The sequence below is a fragment of the Strongylocentrotus purpuratus genome, unplaced genomic scaffold (genome assembly GCF_000002235.5).
Source record: "Strongylocentrotus purpuratus isolate Spur 01 unplaced genomic scaffold, Spur_5.0 spur5_scaffold_18, whole genome shotgun sequence".
Classification (NCBI taxonomy): Eukaryota; Metazoa; Echinodermata; class Echinoidea; order Camarodonta; family Strongylocentrotidae; genus Strongylocentrotus; species Strongylocentrotus purpuratus.
Genome location: NW_022145603.1, coordinates 27,430,105 through 27,448,670, shown reverse-complemented (window position 1 = coordinate 27,448,670; position 18,566 = coordinate 27,430,105). Strand labels below are relative to the sequence as shown.

General features: G+C 36.2%; 1 protein-coding gene and 1 long non-coding RNA gene across 2 annotated transcripts; one reads left to right on the top strand and one right to left on the bottom strand.

Annotated features, from left to right (window-relative positions):
- The first annotated feature begins 17 nt into the window (after window positions 1-17).
- Window positions 18-4,615, top strand: LOC589981 (protein pitchfork). Its single transcript, XM_789607.5, has 5 exons — window positions 18-183; window positions 592-746; window positions 1,644-1,742; window positions 2,306-2,439; window positions 3,208-4,615. The coding sequence occupies exons 1-5, from the start codon at window positions 156-158 to the stop codon at window positions 3,416-3,418; spliced, it is 627 nt and encodes a 208-aa protein (XP_794700.1). The 5' UTR covers window positions 18-155; the 3' UTR covers window positions 3,419-4,615.
- Window positions 3,945-18,246, bottom strand: LOC105439092. The gene is made up of 10 exons (XR_004064783.1): window positions 18,116-18,246; window positions 15,205-15,340; window positions 14,143-14,281; window positions 13,056-13,179; window positions 11,811-11,905; window positions 10,070-10,253; window positions 9,149-9,230; window positions 7,361-7,504; window positions 6,625-6,685; window positions 3,945-5,640 (listed from the first exon to the last, which is right to left on the bottom strand). It is a non-coding gene; the product is annotated as a eukaryotic translation initiation factor 3 subunit M (long non-coding RNA).
- Between the last annotated feature and the right edge of the window lie 320 nt (window positions 18,247-18,566).

The following is an 18,566-nucleotide window of genomic DNA, read 5'->3' as shown; positions in this document are numbered from 1 at the left end:
GGTCGCTCCGATATCCGTGCATAACATGCACTGCATGCACAAATCTCTCCCGCATAACATGACAGTGTAGAGACGGAAACATATCCAAGCGAATATACCGACTACAAACTTCGTTAAAATTTGTTACTTTTAAGGTTGCGGAATAAGTTCAAATAATGACGACAACGTTACCATCATTAGAAGGTATGTTACTCTTTATAATTGCATGTATATCCTTGAATTATTTGGTGGAAATGTGATATGCAATTGTGTGGACGAATATATTACTTGGAGTAGGAGATAAATGTTGAGCTGAGTACTGGACTAGTATAGTGGTAATGGTATTGGAAATGTGGAGTTCTATTCTCCCATTCCAAAATAGTTTAAGAAACTAAATAACTTTGGTTATGGATGTGTGAGATAAATCAACAACTATTACACTGAGTTTCGATGTTATTTGTTTTTTATTCTAATTCTATTATTAAAAATAATATGTAAACTAGCTGAGGGAAAAGTTCTGAGAGTTTTAAAGTTTATTTATGATTGAAGATATGGAAGTTTAAAATGAATGTTCTAATATGATTTTATTCACATTTTCATTGACATTTCTAGCCCTTCTTGGGAAGGAAAAGAAGAGCAATGTCTCATTTGGAACAACGGCCCACAGACCTCTCTTTCCCGCCAGCTTACCAGTAAACAGGATAGGGAATGGGATGGCTCTAGACACAAAACCAAACAGAGGACCTGGTTCTTATGATAATGCTGAGGTAATTATCTTTTACCAAATATATGTTACATCTATAGTATGGTTATAAGATAGCGGTGATATAATGTTGCATCGGTGATGAAAACTATATACCGGTACATTAACAATAATTATTATTATTGATAATACTTCTAATAATGATACTTATGATGATTATATTTTAACAATATTAATTTGATGATGAAATAGTGATGGTAGTATGGATGTATTTTACAGACATATTGGGTGGTATTCCGGTAGCGCGTACTAAGTTAGCGTGTACTTAGTTAGTTCACACTTTTATGGAGTGCCTGTTGCAAACTAATTTACCCTGTACAGATTATTTTAATCCTTCAATGAAAAGTGTCAAAAAAATTGACTTTGCAATGAAATCGGAAGAAAAAGATAATATGAGTATGAGCTGAATTTCAACAAAGTCTTTGGTAGATTATCTTTGTCATGAATATTGAAGGAGGAAGATGAAACCTAGCATTCCATAGAAGTGTGAACTAAAATTCTTGTTTAGTCTGGACTTAGTCCCGGCTTAACTTATGAGAATACCACCCATTGTGCTTAATCTTCTACACTATACAAATATCATAAAAAGGCTTCAATATTCAAGATTTTGTTCCATATGTAATACAGAAATTTGTATTCCATGGGTGTTGTAAAGTGTAAGTGCAATGTAAACAGGAGGGCATTATTAGGTTCCGTCAAGTACTTGTCTTTGACTTTAAGATTTTGTTTCTTATTTGGTGATTGTAACTTAGATTTTTGATTTTGCCATTATAATGCTTCTTACTCCAACTGTGGTATATTCTTTACACAGATTATATTTCAATAACAACTTTAATTTTAAAACTGTAACTATATGGCAAGAGATTTGAATGTTTTTTCTTCTTGATCTTGTTTTGAACAGAAAACTACATCTATGTATGATGTAGACAACCAGGTAACAAGCAAGAAGGGCTATACAATGGGAGCCAGGACAGGACCAAGGATAAGAACAGAATTTCAAGTGAGTATTTTTGTCTTCATCTTGATCTTTATGCCAGACAAAAAGAAAGAGAGAAAGAGCAAGTGAGACAGAAATAGACAGGCAGACTAGCAACTGTGGACTCTAGTAGACAGAAGCAAACATTGCAAATATTATATTTTAAATACTTTAACAGAAAAATACAGAATGAATACTAGTAAATAAACATGAGCAGACAGGGAGAATTACCAGTGACAAGTGAGAGAATGAATCTTGCTCCTAATATTATTTGGATTGTCTTTTTTTTAACATCTTTTGATTTATACTAGGAGTTAACATTGTATTTCATTTGCGATGTTTGACATTTTTAAATGTCATTCCAAATGAAAGGATTTTAGTGGAAGTTGTTCGACTGAACTGTTCCATAGAACAATTTTATCACTAATTTAATAGAATAATCACATTTAAGTCAGTAATACATGTAGTAATACATTTGTAGGTTTATTTTGCTCTCATTTGATTTATACATTATAATTATAATTAACAGTATGTTTTCATGATATAAGATATTGATTTTGATTTTGTACCTTTTCTTTGTCCCTCAGACAAAAACACCATGTCCTTCTGCCTACCAAAAACAATGGTCCGCGCCAAAGACCTTTGACACTTCCAATAAACCGTTTGAAGTTGGAGCAAACAGGTTCTACAGAAACACAGTCGATCCTGAACTCACACCAGGGTAAGTGTTTTGTTTACCTCAAAAACATCTGGGGGGTGTTTCACAAAACTTATCATCAGTGACAAATGACAGTTTTGTTATAAGCTACTGAAATCCTTGCTTGTGACTGGTTGTCAGCAGATTTCTCACTGATTTTTGTCATTTGTCATTGAAAAAAGGCTTTGTGAAATGGGTCCCTCATTCGAGAGCACTGAATAATAACAATGATGATAAAAATGGTTCTTACAATTTTTTTGCATTTTCTTTTTGTACTTGTAACCTGAAACCTTTTGGCGGGATTCAGAAAAGAGTGAAAAGAATATCTTGTATCTATAAATTCTCTGGGTACTATATAGTCACAACAATGTATTCCATGAGGGCCTATGAGTGACATGCCAGTAGGAAAGTATCTGTAACTTTAATATACAAGTTGAATGAGCATATACATGTACAGTATGTACACAGTGACATATTACACCCATATAAAATAAAGATAGCAATAAATCCCTACTATATGAGCAGGAATGAAAAACGAAATGGCAATAGATTTGTTTAACATCATAGATAATATTAATTTTCCCCGTTACATATCCCAAGTCCAACATCTCATGTCTCAGTCTGATGGTCAAACTTTGAATGGCTATCACAGATTTCTGCTCTTGAACTTGGTAAATTTTATCATCATTTATATATTCGGGTGTTCAATTTTGTATACATTTAGAGCCGTTTTTTCTGGTACAGTTTGAATAATCTCTTGATTTTCTTTTCCTTTTTTTCTTTTTATAACAGGGCTGGAACTTACGAACACAATGTGCCAAGGAACAGGAAAGTAGCTTACCACGGAACATTCGGAGGTCCACAGCTGCTCAAGATCCCGCCGACAGACGGCTACCTCATGCCGGAAGACTGCAAAGGAACGACGCAAAAGAGCCGCCTCATGACGTACAAAGAGAAGAGGAAATTCGCGATCCGCGAGGCTTACCTCAGTTTGTACTTTTGAGGATGCGACAGCTTATTTTTATGGGCAATTAAAAGACACTTTAGTTCACTTTGAGGAGCTGCAATATTCTGAACAATGTAATTTTCAACGTGTATTTTTGAGCTGTTCTTCATGAGAAATCATCTTTTTCTTCTGTGATTTGTTTTTTTTCTCACAAATAGTGGAGTTTTTTACATGAACTTCTATCTCACTTTGTGACCATCATGTTATATCATCTCTTAAATTGTTATTGAATCCATTATTTTCATGTAGTAATATAGAGGTTGAAAAAAATTCAGTAATTTGTTTCAAATCTCGTTTGCTCTCAATCACTTCCAATTCCTCTCTCTTTCCCCTCTTTCCTTATCTAAGATCACAGAGAAAAAATCCTTTCCATACTTGATACGTTATATGTACTCAAATAATAATGCCATGCTGAAATGTACCTCACAATGAGAAAAATTTGTAAATATTGTACAAATATTAAATGTTAATAAATGTTATTGAACTCAACAAAACAAGAAATGATTGCAGTTTGTTCTTTTTAGTTTTACTCTAGTGTTATTTATTTCCTGAAATAGTTTGCTGTTTCGTTCCAAATCCTACAAAGATAATTAGGAGCCTTGATCAAATAATAGATAAATTGAAGACACATAATACAGGTGTATGTACATATGAAAAGTCGTGTAGAACACATCATTACAACAAACGGACATCACCAACTAAGACTTAAAACCTAAGACTTGTTTGAGAAGAAAATCTACTTCTAGGCCCTGATTCACAAAACTTGTTATCAACAACTAATACCCAATTTCTATGAGAAATTTGCTCTCAGCCAATCAAATGCCACCATTTCAGTAGCTTATAACAGTTATTGTAACTTGTTATTGATAACAAGTCTTGTGAAACAGGGGCCTGGTATTCTTTTAGATCCATCAGGATAACGTTTATGATGAGGAATCATAATACAAGTAGCAAAGAGGGGCAATGATGTCATTCAGGAGGGGTAATACTTCCTCATATTCATGGCTTTTAAACACAAACCGGTAATTGAATTGAACATTGTTTTGAATAATCTCAACCTAAAATTTATTTGCATTCTTTTTCAAAAGAAGTACCGGTATGCACACTTTATCACAATGATATTGGAGTCTTCAAAAAGGCAATTCCTAATAGCCTTTCAAAAAAAGACATTGCCGCCACGAGGAAGCATTAAATATCTTAAATTCATAAATAAATGAAAAAGAAAAGAGAAGTCAAATCTAACATAATATTTGTTGTACCTATCATTTAAAAAACAAATTTCTTTCCAAAGAGCTGATATTTGGTGATAGAAGGTCTGCAAATTTGAGAAATAGGAAATCTTCAGAGCCATAGTGGAAAGCAAAAAAAGAAGTCAAGGAATTTGTTCCTGTATCAAGATGTCTCTGAATCTAGAAAGATGGTTGTCGTCTTCGTCTATACAGTATTTCCCAATCAGCTGGGAACAACAAGTCTGAGTGACTACATGCGTTAGTGAAACAACAGTTTGGGGTTTCTTTGCATGAAAAAGTATGCAAGCAGGGAGGAAGTATCGGCTACAATAAGCCATGATCTTTTTTACGATGACATTACCAAAGCCTCAGTTACTAGCCATTTTTATACATCAATCGTGAAGATAGCTCCCAAAAAAAAGAAAAATTGCAGCAAGTACCTTGTTGATAAAGCTTTAAGCATATAAACGTTGTTGCTACCAGCACGTTTGCATAATTTTCCTTTCTTCATATTACTTTATCATTTACCAATAGAATGACGGGAGAAAATTATTCTAGATTGATTTGTTCATCATCTACCTATACACACATATTATTTTGTCAAGTGATTTCTACACTTAAAGCCCCAATGCACCAATAATAGCTACTTGCGCCCTCTATATAGCAAACAATGCCTAATCGGTACCTGTTGGTCCCCCATGATCCTCTTTTTCTTATGTTAATTGAGAGAGTATTCGATGAGATAACCACCTGTCAGTGACCGTCACCATGGTGGGAGGTCTAATCCCTCCTGGCCAAACTAGTGCAGAGGGGCTTTAATATTGTTGGGAATGGTGTTTTGGGGTTGGGGTAGGCCCTCGCTAGGCCAACATCTGCTGTTGAAGACTCTCAAGTCTGCCCTCTACTGTGGCTAAGTTGTTCTGCCAGTTGACCAGATGCTCTCTAAGCTGCTGCCATTGCTGGCGTCCAAACGTCCGATGCGTCACAAAGCTAAGGAGAGATATGATACAGGCAATCAATTAGGAATTTACATTTTTTCAGGTGTAAAACTGCAATACATACATTGTATACAGTAGGCTTGCGGTTGCACCATGTGAGAGAAAGGGAGGATTGGGGAGTCTTGAAAAGGACTGTCAGTAATATTTCCTTCTCCCCCTCTCTCATATGGTGCAACTGCAAGCCTATTGTATATCTACATCACCATGGAATAGCCTGCCAATAGAAATACGAAGCACTCCATCTTTCAATGTTTTCAAATCCCAATTTAAAAACTTATTTGTTCAACTGAGAGATCTTATTTTGTAGAATTTAGTAAAAAAGAGCTCTTAACCAGCGCAGCTGAATATATTTTGTATAAAAGCTGCGCTATATAAATTTATTATTATTATTATTATTATTATGCAAGCCGATACTTATAACCAGCATGAAATACATATAAAGTCAAACCTGCTTTAGTGAACACCTGTATAGAAAGATCACTTCGTTCCCCTTGAAAATGGTTACTCATTGAAACATGTACTAAAGGAACCTTTACATACAGCCCACCTGCCTATAAAGACCACTGTTCTTGTCTCCCTTGGGTGGTCTTAAAGGCATGTCTTTTTTACATAAAAAGATTGTGATGTAACAATGTAATTTTTGTGGTACCAATGTCCTCATTTCTAATGTATGTAGTAAAAACTAGCATAGTCTAGCAGAGCAAAACGACAACTCACTTTAAATTACATAAGAACCAACACTCATCTCTTTCTATTTCTCTCTCTCTCTCTCTCTTTCTTGGACAATCTTTACAATTTGTTGTTGGTCAACAAAATATCTGTCAGTCTGACAAAAGGAAATTGGAAGTTTTTAAGGTGGTAGGTGGTTGGGTATGGGGTGGGGGGGGGGTTATGTAGAGGGCGTTGAAGTTATCGTATAGCATAGGGGCATGTTGCCCTTTTCTCTGATTAATCTTGAGCATTGCTGATAACTCACCTGACGTTTACTTTGTGCTGTAGCTGATCAATCTTTGCCTTGGCCATCTTGGATTTTACAACTGGGGAAAAAAGAGGAAAAATAAAAATAAATTCAATCTAGAAATATGGCAATATATGTTTCAACCAAAATCATTGAAACAGTAAAATGTGTACAACAACAAAATTAACATTGCAAAAACATGCAACAAAAGAATGATACATACTTAATATGATAATTGAGTTTTATGTGGGGGGGACTAGCAAAGGCCCAAGGCCTATCAAGGGCTAATCCATAGCTAGGTTGGGAAAGAAAGTAATCAAGCTAATACATGTATAAATATAGCTGCCTATAAAGTTTGGGCTTGGTTCTCAATGTTTTCATACCAAAAGATAATTCTTATGTTAAGGGTATGAAATATTTAGCTGTTCACTGTATATACAGTAAAAAATGAGCGTGAACCGTGGAAGTAAAACATGACTTATATCATTATTTGTACATGTAAACTTGTTATGGATAACTAGATTGTAGGAAGCGTGATGCTTGTGATGGGTGTATTGAATGTATCGAGATATACTGTACGGCCTTGTCCTGCAGACGAGTTAGTTTAGTTTGGAGTTTGAGAACGAAGCTCGAAATGACGATTAAATAAGATCACTTCCTGAATCCTAACCACTTTGTGTAACTTTGTCGTCTGTTGAGTGGACTAAGGACCTGGGGACAACGGGTAGAGGACTTCATCCGTAACAATGCTTACCATCGATGACGAATCCTTCGACATCATCTTGTGACATCTTGAGCTCTTGTTGGAGCGTATCAAAGGAGATCTCCTTCACGTCTACAGCCATCCCCATGAAGGTCAGAATCCTCATCTTCTTCATCATCTCATCATGAGAGAGACCTACATGCAAAATAAAAATAATGATTATTACCCGGCTTTAGCACGGATGCCATCAGGCCTAAAAATAAAAGATTTTCTTCTTTTTCTTTTTTGTCCCTCTTTGGGCTGATATTTTTCAGTTTTAAATGCTTTCATATTTTTTAGCCAACCGTAGATTTCAAGATTTTTGGGTCTCTAATCGCTATAACAAACAAAATAGACTGATAAACGATTACATATTAAACAAAACAAGAAAATGCAAAGAAACCTACAAATTACAATACATATGAAATATACATCAATGTGAACAGAGTAAGTTGATCATCAAAAGCAATTTTGAATAAATGTGTCTTAAGACAAGTTTTGAATTGGATAACAGTCTGACATTTTTTTTTACATTTACAGGTAGTTTGATAACTGCGGGTTCTTGTATAGTGCTCATGTCTGTCAGATTTGACACCCCTCGCACTCCATGATTATAAGTCCGGCTTTAGCATGGCTGCCATTATGGCGCTCTAGCATTTCATCATGAGATAGACCTACATGTACATGGAAAATAAGAATAATGATGATAACAGTGGGTTCTTGTGTAGGGTTCTTTTGTAGCGCTCTTGTCTGTCAGACTAGACACTCCTGGCAGCGTAAATTATAATTACACAACTGTTTAGCCATTTTCGCAAACAATTTCCAACGAAACTGCTCACGAAGAGTCTAGACTGTACTTTAAACCTGTGCATGCGAACGTTAGGGTTAGTAATAGAGTTATAATAATCATGCTTTCATCAACTCATCGTTGGCTCAATCGGTAAGGAAAGCGTAATACAATCTAGGAGTTGTGGATTCCAGTCTCAGTATTTATTCTGTCCTATTGTTGGACTTCATAAATAGTGAGACAAAGCATTAAATAATCAAAGTCTACGTACAGCTCTAGCAATAAAAAAAACTACCACCAAGGGTAATGTTAGACTCTAGTCTCTAGTCGTTCGCACAGTATATTTGACTGAAGTGGCTAAACAGTTGTGTAAAGAAATAGGCGCCTCCTGGCGCTCCACAATTATTACCCTTGCTTTAGCATGGCTTCCATTATGGCACTCTAGCAATGAAAGGAATCAATTCCTGCCAGGTACCCATTTACCTCACCTGAGTCGAGTGTGGCAAATGTAGATTAACTGCAGACCATGTGATCCACCTTCTAGTGATGTATCCACTCGACCACGACACCTCTACCACAACATTTAATAATGAATTATGGGTAAGATACTAAAACTATTTCATGAAGTTAGAAATTCAATTGTTGTGTTCAATAGTACGATAACATTGCCCCCTAACCAAGATTTTTTTTAAATATCTGACTTCTTGGCATGACCATCTATAGATAGATAGCACATCTCACAAATTAACGTGACCACAACATTTTGTATCTATATCTCAATCTCTTTCTTTATATTACATAATTCACATATCTCTAAAGCACAATCAGTTATGAAGCTTCACACTACTAGATGGATACAAAATTATGAATTCACCATCAAAACATGCAAGAGAATCTAGGCCATTAAATCACACAAGATCATGCCCGTTAATCACAAGACTCTTTTGCTTATGTAACATTCAGGACGTAAACCCTTCTTGCTTTTACCCCAAAATACAATGTTCATAGCTCACCTAATCCTTTGACGAAATCCTGATTTGCATTGTAGAAATTCAGATAGTCCTCTAACCTGCCTGAGACAAATATCGTCAGGAGCTGCAAGATGATGAGAAAAGAAGTAAATTCATTGGAATGACGCTTATAAGATAAAACTAAAGGAGCTGGGAGTTGGTCTAGCAGTGATGCCCAAAGTCAGCTCTGTTTCTTTAAAAAAAAATCTTAAATGAAAAGCTTAAATTTCAACAAGAAGAAATCGTAATTTTTGCAAGATTGATAAATTTGTATAAAAATGAGGTACCTGTCACAAAGAAGAATAATTTTGATAAAGGTGTGTAAAGTAGATGACATCTTTAGGTTTGAGAATCTCCTATTTGATATTTCCTTTAAGGGAAAGTCCACCCTGATAGTGAGTTGATTGCCATCACCTGAAGACTCTCCAAGAGACTACATGTATGGGGAATTTCTTGATTGGACTACAGGTTTGCTGTGTGCAGACTGTGTACACCAATTTAGTATTTCCACCAAGTATGGTGTCAGAAAATTATGATCTTCTGCACATGGAAACTGATAACCCTCTCCTTTTAAAATCAACTTAATATCCGGGCGGACTTCCCCTTTAATATCATCTTGGGCCCTTAAACCCTCCCGAACAAAAACGAGACTAATTTCCAAATCATGACTCACATCATGAATCCTATCTCCTTCCAGGAACTTGACCGGTCTTAAGGTGAGGAGGTGATCAAAGAGGTAGGCCTGATAACCCCCTCCATTTAAAACCAACTTAATATCAAGGTGTACTTCCCCTTTAATATTTTCTTGGTCTCTTAACCCTCCTGAACAAAAAAAAGACTGATTTCTACCCCATGACTGATAAGGTAAGTCATCGGAATCTATGGATAGCGCCGATAAACCCAACAACAACAACAACTACTCACATCATGAATCCTCTCTCCTTCTAGGAACTTGACCGGTCTGAGGGTGAGGAGGTGATCAAAGAGGTAGACCTGTGGGCCGGCAATGGCGCTGACGATGCACCTGTTGGCCTCATCACGAGCCTGGGAGGCGTTGTCCTCCGTGTAGGTACCCAAGAGCTCAACCATCACCACACTGGCTTCATCACTGAGAGAGAGAGAGAGAGAGAGGGGAGAGGAGGGGAGAGGGGGAGAGGGGGAGATGAGGAGAGAGAGAGGGGGAGGAAGGAAGAGAGTGACAGAGGGTGAGGGAGGAAGAAAGAAAGAGACAAAGAGAGAGAGAGAGAGGGGAGGGAGGAAGACAGAAAATGAGAGAGAAGGAGAGACAGAGAGAGAGACAGAGGGGGAAAGAGGGAGGTAGAAAGAGAAAGAGAGTGAGAGAGAGAGCAAGAGCGAGAGAGAAAGAGGGGAGAGAGCGAGAGAGAAAGAGGGGGAGAGAGAGAGAGAGAGAGGAGGATATAAAAGTTATGAATCAAATTTTCTCTTGTAGAATTGCTATGACATTGTTATAAGTGATAAATCTGTTCTACATCTGAAATTTGTCACTACAGTGTACACTAAACAATCAATATAAGAATGAAGATATGACCTTGCAATGCATTGCTCTCCGTGAAAGGGAAGATGCGTATCAGATTTAATAGCGGCACTATTTAAAATAAAACTTTAACTTCACTTAAAATTCAATCTGAGCACTTTACATTCATTAGCAGCTTCAATGAGTTGCTGGAAAGGATTATCATTTTGAGTTTCAAGGTACAAGGTACATGCAGACAATAGAACCCATAAATATACGACCACATGTATAGAAAGACCACCTGTCTACAAAGACCACATTTTTTGTTTCCCTTGAAAATGGTTTCTCATTGAAACATGTACTAAGGGTATCTGTAAATAAAGAACAGTTTACTTGTCTCCCTTGGGTGGTCATTATAGACAGGTTTCACTGTATATATAAGTTCAGATCCATAAAAGACCATTTGTATAACAGCTAAGATTTAATGTTCAAGCACCAGTATTGTCCTCAGCTACATTAATAATCCACTGTAGGAAGTATGTCAATGGAAAAAGCTATAATGCTGATTAAACTGCCTCCCAAATTGTGTAGTTCTAAAGACTGCACAAACTTTAGAGCCTACCGGTAATTGTGGACTGATCCAGCCCAATTCATCATTATATAACCGGCGGCATAACAAATGACCAACTGACTTGTATCTAGGAGGCGCGATGGCTCAGTGGTCTCGTAACCAAGTCAATGCACCCATGCCCTTTGGTGAGGCATTAATTCTCATTACCAAGTCCCTCAGAGAGGACTTAAAGCCATTGGTCCCCTGGTTGCTTACTTACAAGCATACAATGAGTGATTTCAAGTTGGGTGTTACTGTTAGTGATAGTTTTAGTGTTTAGAGCAGTCAAGAGCTCTTAAATCGAGCTAAATATTTGCTGATAAAATTAAGAGTCTGATACCATAATCAATATTGATAGCTCATCACTAACACCGAACTGGAAATCAAAATTTGCTTATTCCATAGGGGCTAGTTTTAGTGATTAGGACATTAGTACATAAAATGTACCAGAAGTTGATGATATTCAGAGGTCAAAGCCTGAACACCAGCCCTAAACACCCAACTTGAAATCAACCAATGTACATGCCTTTTTTTTAGCAGTCCGGTAAGACAATCATCATCAAACAAAATAATAAACTTACCCATGCTTGCTTTCTTTGAGCCCCTCATACAGCAGCCTGTAGACATTGTTGATTCTGTCTCGGTTCAGTTCCCACTGAATGGTCCATTTTTTCACCTTTGACAAAGAAGAGTAAAATAGAATAATCATAATAATTTAACACAATAATAATAATAATAATCCTTTAAAGTCCACTCCAAATTTTATTAAGTTTAGTTAAACCAAAAATGGAAATTCTTTTTGCCCAATTGATCGTGAGCCCGGCAGCCACTGAGCAGTGCCAGATCGACGTTGCTCTATCCCTTATTGTTGAACGCCAAACAAGGTAGCTCCCGTCTTTTAACGTATTTTGGTATGACGCGGCCGGGGTTCGAACCCATGACCTCCCGGTTGTGAGGCGAACGCTCTACTGACTGAGCCAACACACCGGTTCCTATATGTTTGTATAGCCCATAACACTTACGCATATTTGCATGTCTTTATGAGCTTTTCAGAACAGAATACCAAAGGAGTAAAAATGGTGCACTGGATTAATAACTGTGAGATCTTACAAAGTGCTCAATAGATATGTCTTTAAATTACTTCTGAACTTTTCATAGGTTTCTATATGTCTAAGGTATTCCGGCAAGTTATTCAATAAATTAGTGGTTGCATATGAAAATAACCTTTCCCCATAAAGATCTTGTCAGTTTGTGGCACATAAAATATAAAGTTATTTCAGTCATCAAGTTAAATGGTACATGAGGAAATGTAGCAGCTCTAAAATTGAGCAGAGGTCTCGTAACCTGATTCAAAACCAAGTCGATGAATTTATACCCTTTGGTACGGAACATTTTCATCAAGTCCCTAACGTTGGACTTAAACTGATTATGTACAGGCATAAACTTCTTATAGCAGTAAGGTAAAATAATGATAATAATATTAACATCTTGATAGCGCTTAAAACTACTTTTATAAGTGCTTTACATTGTACTTGTTAATACCCCAGGCATTGGATACAATTGCTAATTTGTTCATGATAGCACACACACTCCGCTCCATAAGGAGTATTCACGCCACATGCCATGCCAACCACATTAAAATTCTCATCCTACTGGGTACCCATTTAACACCCGAGTGGAGAGTGGCAATTGTAGATAAATGTCTGGCCAAAGGACCCAAGGCCCGTGCCTTGAATCCATGACCTTTGCATTCCAAGTGTTGAAACCACTCGACTACAACACCTCAAGATTATATCTTCCATCAACAACCAGAATCAGAATCATACCTTGTCTAAATCTGTGACGACTTGATCAATGTTTTCATATTTAGCAGCAACTCTTAACATGCCTGTGTAGACGTGGTAGGCAAGAGGGTTCGTCTCTCCAACGCCATGGAATAAACTATTCAAACTGGAGAACAGAAACAAGAAGAAATCAGTCAACTCTTTATATGCACACAAATAATCTTGCCGTGCCACATAGTATTGATCATAAGATAGATATACATGTACATGTACTAAACGCTTCAAGATTATTGCATTGTTTCTAGTGAAAGATTTAGCGTATAATCGTGTTTACAGGGTGTCATGGAGGTAATCAAGACCAGAAATGGGAAATTTTGCAAAGCCATTGTGTTGTACTAAGTAATCTTTTAGTTAATTTTGTGCAAAATTACACAATTTTGTGCAAAATTACACATGTAGCAAACAAGCTATTTCATGTAATTAAAGTGTTATTATCTATCTCTTTCGAAAACTTTTGAATTGAGATATATGACATATGCCGTTCATATTTCACAGACAAAGGGCTATTCACAACATGGTAGTCATGTGAATTTGTCTCTCCAATGCGATAAAATAGGCAATTCAAACGAAACTGAAAGACAAATATAAACAAGATGAAATAGAGGAAGGTACCGTGTGCGAGTACAGGTAGTTCTAGCTTTGTATTCCTGTGTATTATGAACCCATTGTCTACTGGAACCGAATGGTCCCTGTGTTATGCCTATGGGAATGAGTGAATTCAGTAAACTGCCAGTAGAGGAAGGAACATAACAAGAGAAGACATTATCAAGAACCATTTCCCTGGTACTTGTACTGAATTCTAGCTGTACAATTGAATATTGGAAGACAAGAGATGGAAAGGGGAAAGGTTAATGATATGTTTATGTTGCAAACAAGTATTTGTTTGAGCCATGTCTATCATTGCTGTGTTATATCTTTCTAAATGTACTATATTTTGTATTTTAACCGTACAGTATAAACGTCATGCTTTTTGATGTAAATATGTTCATGTTTATTCAGGGCCCCATGAAAGACCACTACTTATTGGTGAATGGGCAAAAGATTAGAAATAAATAAAATGGCATCCTACATTTTGATTCTGATGTACGACTGCTCGGCTGTGCCTGACTTGGTGATATGTTCGCTGAGTTTAGGGACAAGTTTTTCCATCGTTTCTTGTGGAAAGTAGATGAGAAGAGACAGGATACTGTTGAAAACACCTTCAATTTCTGTAGAGGAAATAGACAAAGAAAGAGACTTGAAAGGGTTATTTCAAATTAAACATTAAAACTATGGCAGTTTATGAAAATTGTTATCAACATGTTAAAATATTGAAGTTATTCCATTATTTGGTTGGTAGCTCATGAGTTTTAAAACGGTATCAGTTGTTGTAATGAATTATTCATAACAAGTTAGAATCGGGGCAGAGTGTCTTATCAGGGAATAATTTTCCTGGTATCGCATCGCAATTTGCTATGCATTTTTGCATGACTGCTATACATAATATCTTTTGTGTAGCAATTTTCTTCCATAGAAATGTACAGAATTTCACTTGAAATATTTATCCATCAGCTGAAATTGCTAATCAAAAAATTTGAGGAAAATTATTCCCTGCTTATTATAACATGAAGAACAATGGGAATAGCCACTGTAGTTAGGAACTAAAAATACAACACACTTCCAGAACTAGACCATTCATTTGGGAGGGTATTTTTCAATATTATTTTAGAACAATTATCCTAGAAGACAAATTAAATTTGTCTGTAATATAATGAAGTTTTTATTTTCAATAAGTTACACATGATATAAAGAGTGTGGTTCTTCCACGTCATGTGAAATCTACTGTTAGAAGAGAGAGGGGTGAAAGAACTGGGAGTGGTGCTAATAGAGAAGGCTAGAAGTCGAGCATTGTGGAACAGGATGATCGCCAAAGTCAATTGAAATGGCACTTAGAGTAGAAGAAGAATCTCAAAAACATTTTTATAGTCAATTTCAATAACTGGTATCAAGGATATTATAAAACAATCAATCATTGTAATATTTTCTTCTTGCAAAACTAATAATCCTGACTGCCACAATTAAAAACATGTGTGAACTTTAATCCTGAAATGTGTGAATTTTAATTCTGAAATGTGCTTTTTTTTTCACTTACCGTTCACATCTGGTAATTTCCAGACGACTCCCACATTATCGATGACTGCTTCAAGGTCTAATTCTAGACCCTCCTCACTCATCGTCTCTGAGATATCGGCTCCCTTTTCCCTCAGGAAGGACCTCAGCTCCCCGGCCTGAAGAATGAAAAAGATATTAATACAATGCATATTTCATGTTTAGATAACTTTCTTCTTCTTTGCTTCCCTTCCTCCAGTCTGGAGAACTGCAGTTGGTGCAGGTGTTGATAGTACACATAAACAAAGAATTAGTGAGTTTACACACTCCAGCAATGCATAGAGAGTCAATGCTAATGCGTGTTGACCTCTAGCACTGCACTACATGTTAACAGGCAGCATTTGCACACATGAATAGTCAATACACTTATAATACACAAGTGCACACAATCATGCCGATGTGGCTGATCGGCAAGTCTGACAGTAGCCTTACAATTTGAATTTTTAAATTATTCTTTCTAACATCGGTAAGTTTAACAATTTGTATTTTACTACTATTTACATGTACATGTAGGAGTCATCAATTGTCACTATTTAAAGTACCGATTTTGATTGAAATCAGTTGAGTTTTGTACAGTGGTGTTTTTGAAATGTTGAGAATCAATAGCACAGCTTTTAATACACAGCCAGGATAGTAATGCAGCTAGATGTTGATAGTACATACAAAGAATTGTTGAGTTTACAGTGAAGTCACATAGTCAAACATTCAACATGGAGGTCAAGTATGAAACTGAGAGAGAGATTGTGAAAGAGTGAGGGGTTGATCCAGTCGGAAAGCGAGGTGTGAGAGCAGGAGCCAAGTAGTTTCAATTACCTATTCGTTTCTGCCTAATAAATGTGTTAGTTTATTTCATGAGTTTTGTCTGGGGCTGTTGTATTATCAAGCGATCTGCTTACAACGACAGTCCTTCTTCCGCAAACAATTTTATGTTATATAACGTTTGAGGAAATTTATTATTTATAACAGTTTATCATTTCGCTTTTGAAAATAACAATTTATATATGTATTTGCTTATTTATGATTCATTGTCAGTAAAATATTTATTGTACTTTTTATATTATTATTTATATTGAAAAACTGTGTACTTACATGAATGCAGAAGAAAATCAAATCAAATCAAGTAACATTAGTTTTGTGAAGCATTCACCCTTCAATTTTTGTTTGTATTACAATAATGCCTATCCAAACGTCTTGGTTTGTGATAGTGCAAAATTTCACGCTCCTACAAATGAAAGAGGTGAAAAAGCACAACCAATTACATAATTTTATAGTCTTTTTTTAACTTGTTTGAAATCATTTCCAAGGGGTGATCATTGCTACTTTGAAAGAATTTTTATTGATATTGTGTAGCTCATATGATGCCATCACAGGTAACTAAGTTCTCACTGATTTCAGACATGAATTGCACAAATGACAAACGGCACTGGTAGAAAAAATGTAGACCTAACTAGGTACAGGGCTTATGCAGGAGAAATACATTTACAGTCATAATTGTAAAGATTCAAGATTCAAGATTCAAGATTCAAGATTTTATTGTCTAAGACTCCATAATATAATACAGAAATTTGTTTTCCATTGGTATAACATGTAATACATAAAACAGAAGACAAAAACATAATGTCGTGTGCTGAAAGCCAGAAGGGCGTCAAGACTATACAAAAGAAATGTTTAATTATTTTGAGCAGCAAATGAATCCCATCTACTCTAATCGCAACTAATGAATGGTAGGGGTGCTAGTCTAAGAATAAGGATCTTCCGCATAAACAAGGATATCTTTGTAACCGCAGACAAATCGCATCCTAAAACATACATGTTAGTAGGCTGTAGGCAAATACATACAAAAAAATAAATTCACAAAATTGGCTTGAAAATACATCAGACAATTAGTCTGAACCACGTCAGGAGCAAATTTCAAAACAAAATTGTTATTTAGGTGCTGTACAACCAAAGAAATAAGAGAAAAACTGACAAGATATATTATTTGTAATAAAAATTGTACAGTACATGTAAAATTGTCCTTACTCTAAATTTTCATTCGACAGTTGATTGGTGACGGCCGTTACGCGCACGGGTGCGTAATAAGAGTTTTTTAAACCAAAATTGTACCGCGAAAACACTTAGGGGTCAGACAAGATAACATAGAAAAGATATATCCTTCCACCTGGCCTGATTATTGGCGACTCATCTAATCATAGACTAGACTATAGAGTAAAGGAGGGGGTAATCGACCATCGGCAGTTTTCGGCCGATCTACGGGCATGCGCGCTTCCTATTGACTTTGTACATCCGGCCGAAAACTGGTTCGCTATGCCGATAACTGGCTCCGAAACAGTGAAATGAATATTGTCATGGCAATTCATGATTTTTTTCTGGGATTCTTTTTTTGTTTAAATAATAAGAATATTTGCTTCATGATTTGAACAAGAAATGATAATAAATAGGAAGTGAAGAGTCCAAAAAATAGAATTTTGTCTTAAGTGGCCGAAAAACCCCTCCTTTAGTTTTACTCTAGAACTGAAATAAAGTGAAGGCTAAGGCTAAGCCTAAGCCGAAGGCTAAGGCTAAGCCTAAGCCGAAGGCCATTCAGATTTCTGTATGCGCGCGAAGCTCCCTCTTGTGCCCCATGAACGTCCGCATATTCGCGCACATTTTTTTCCAATGTACCTGATATTTTATTTTTTTGAAGACGCAATTTTCTAAACTTTTTAAATTAGGATTTTGGATTCTAACCAAAAAAAATCACTCGCATCTTTACTATCACTTCATTCACAAACACGTATTTCAATATGTGGGAATTAATAAAGAAACAAAATAAATCTTGTTGTACAAAGCGATAATTACGAAAATAAATGTCAGATTTAAAGATCATTATACGGAGATATTTCATAACTTACCTGTTCGGCTTCGGGGATATTAATAAAAGCTGGTAAACTCATGATTTTGCGGTTATTTTCACTCCCGTATGTCTCACAGAAAATTAACACACACGGCACGCGGGTAGATATTACTCCGATTTGGGGAGTACGATTGGAGATGTGTAGACACGAGTGAAGACAAGAGAATAGGTTCCAGTCTGCTCGCCACTTCATTTCGCCGATTCACCACCGAGCTATACAATCTCCATAACATTTGATACCGGTCCCATTCTTTGCAGTATCGCCGCCATATTGAAGCTCCTAGATCGACCCAGACTACGATATTGCAATTTTGATATAGACTATATATCTATTTAGACCAAATCTTTTTTCTTTTTTTATGCCTAATTCGTGAGAAAATATTTAGCGGCGAATCAGCAAACCGGCGAACAAGCGGGATGCGATGAGCTTACAGTGAACTTGAAAAGTA

Bases quoted from the DNA above. Each gene is read 5' to 3' on its own strand.
- LOC589981 (XM_789607.5), top strand. From the start codon at position 156: ATGACGACAACGTTACCATCATTAGAAG. The intron at 184-591 runs GTATGTTACTCT...TGACATTTCTAG, and splicing joins AACGTTACCATCATTAGAAG to CCCTTCTTGGGAAGGAAAAG. The intron at 2,440-3,207 runs GTAAGTGTTTTG...TTTTTATAACAG, and splicing joins GATCCTGAACTCACACCAGG to GGCTGGAACTTACGAACACA.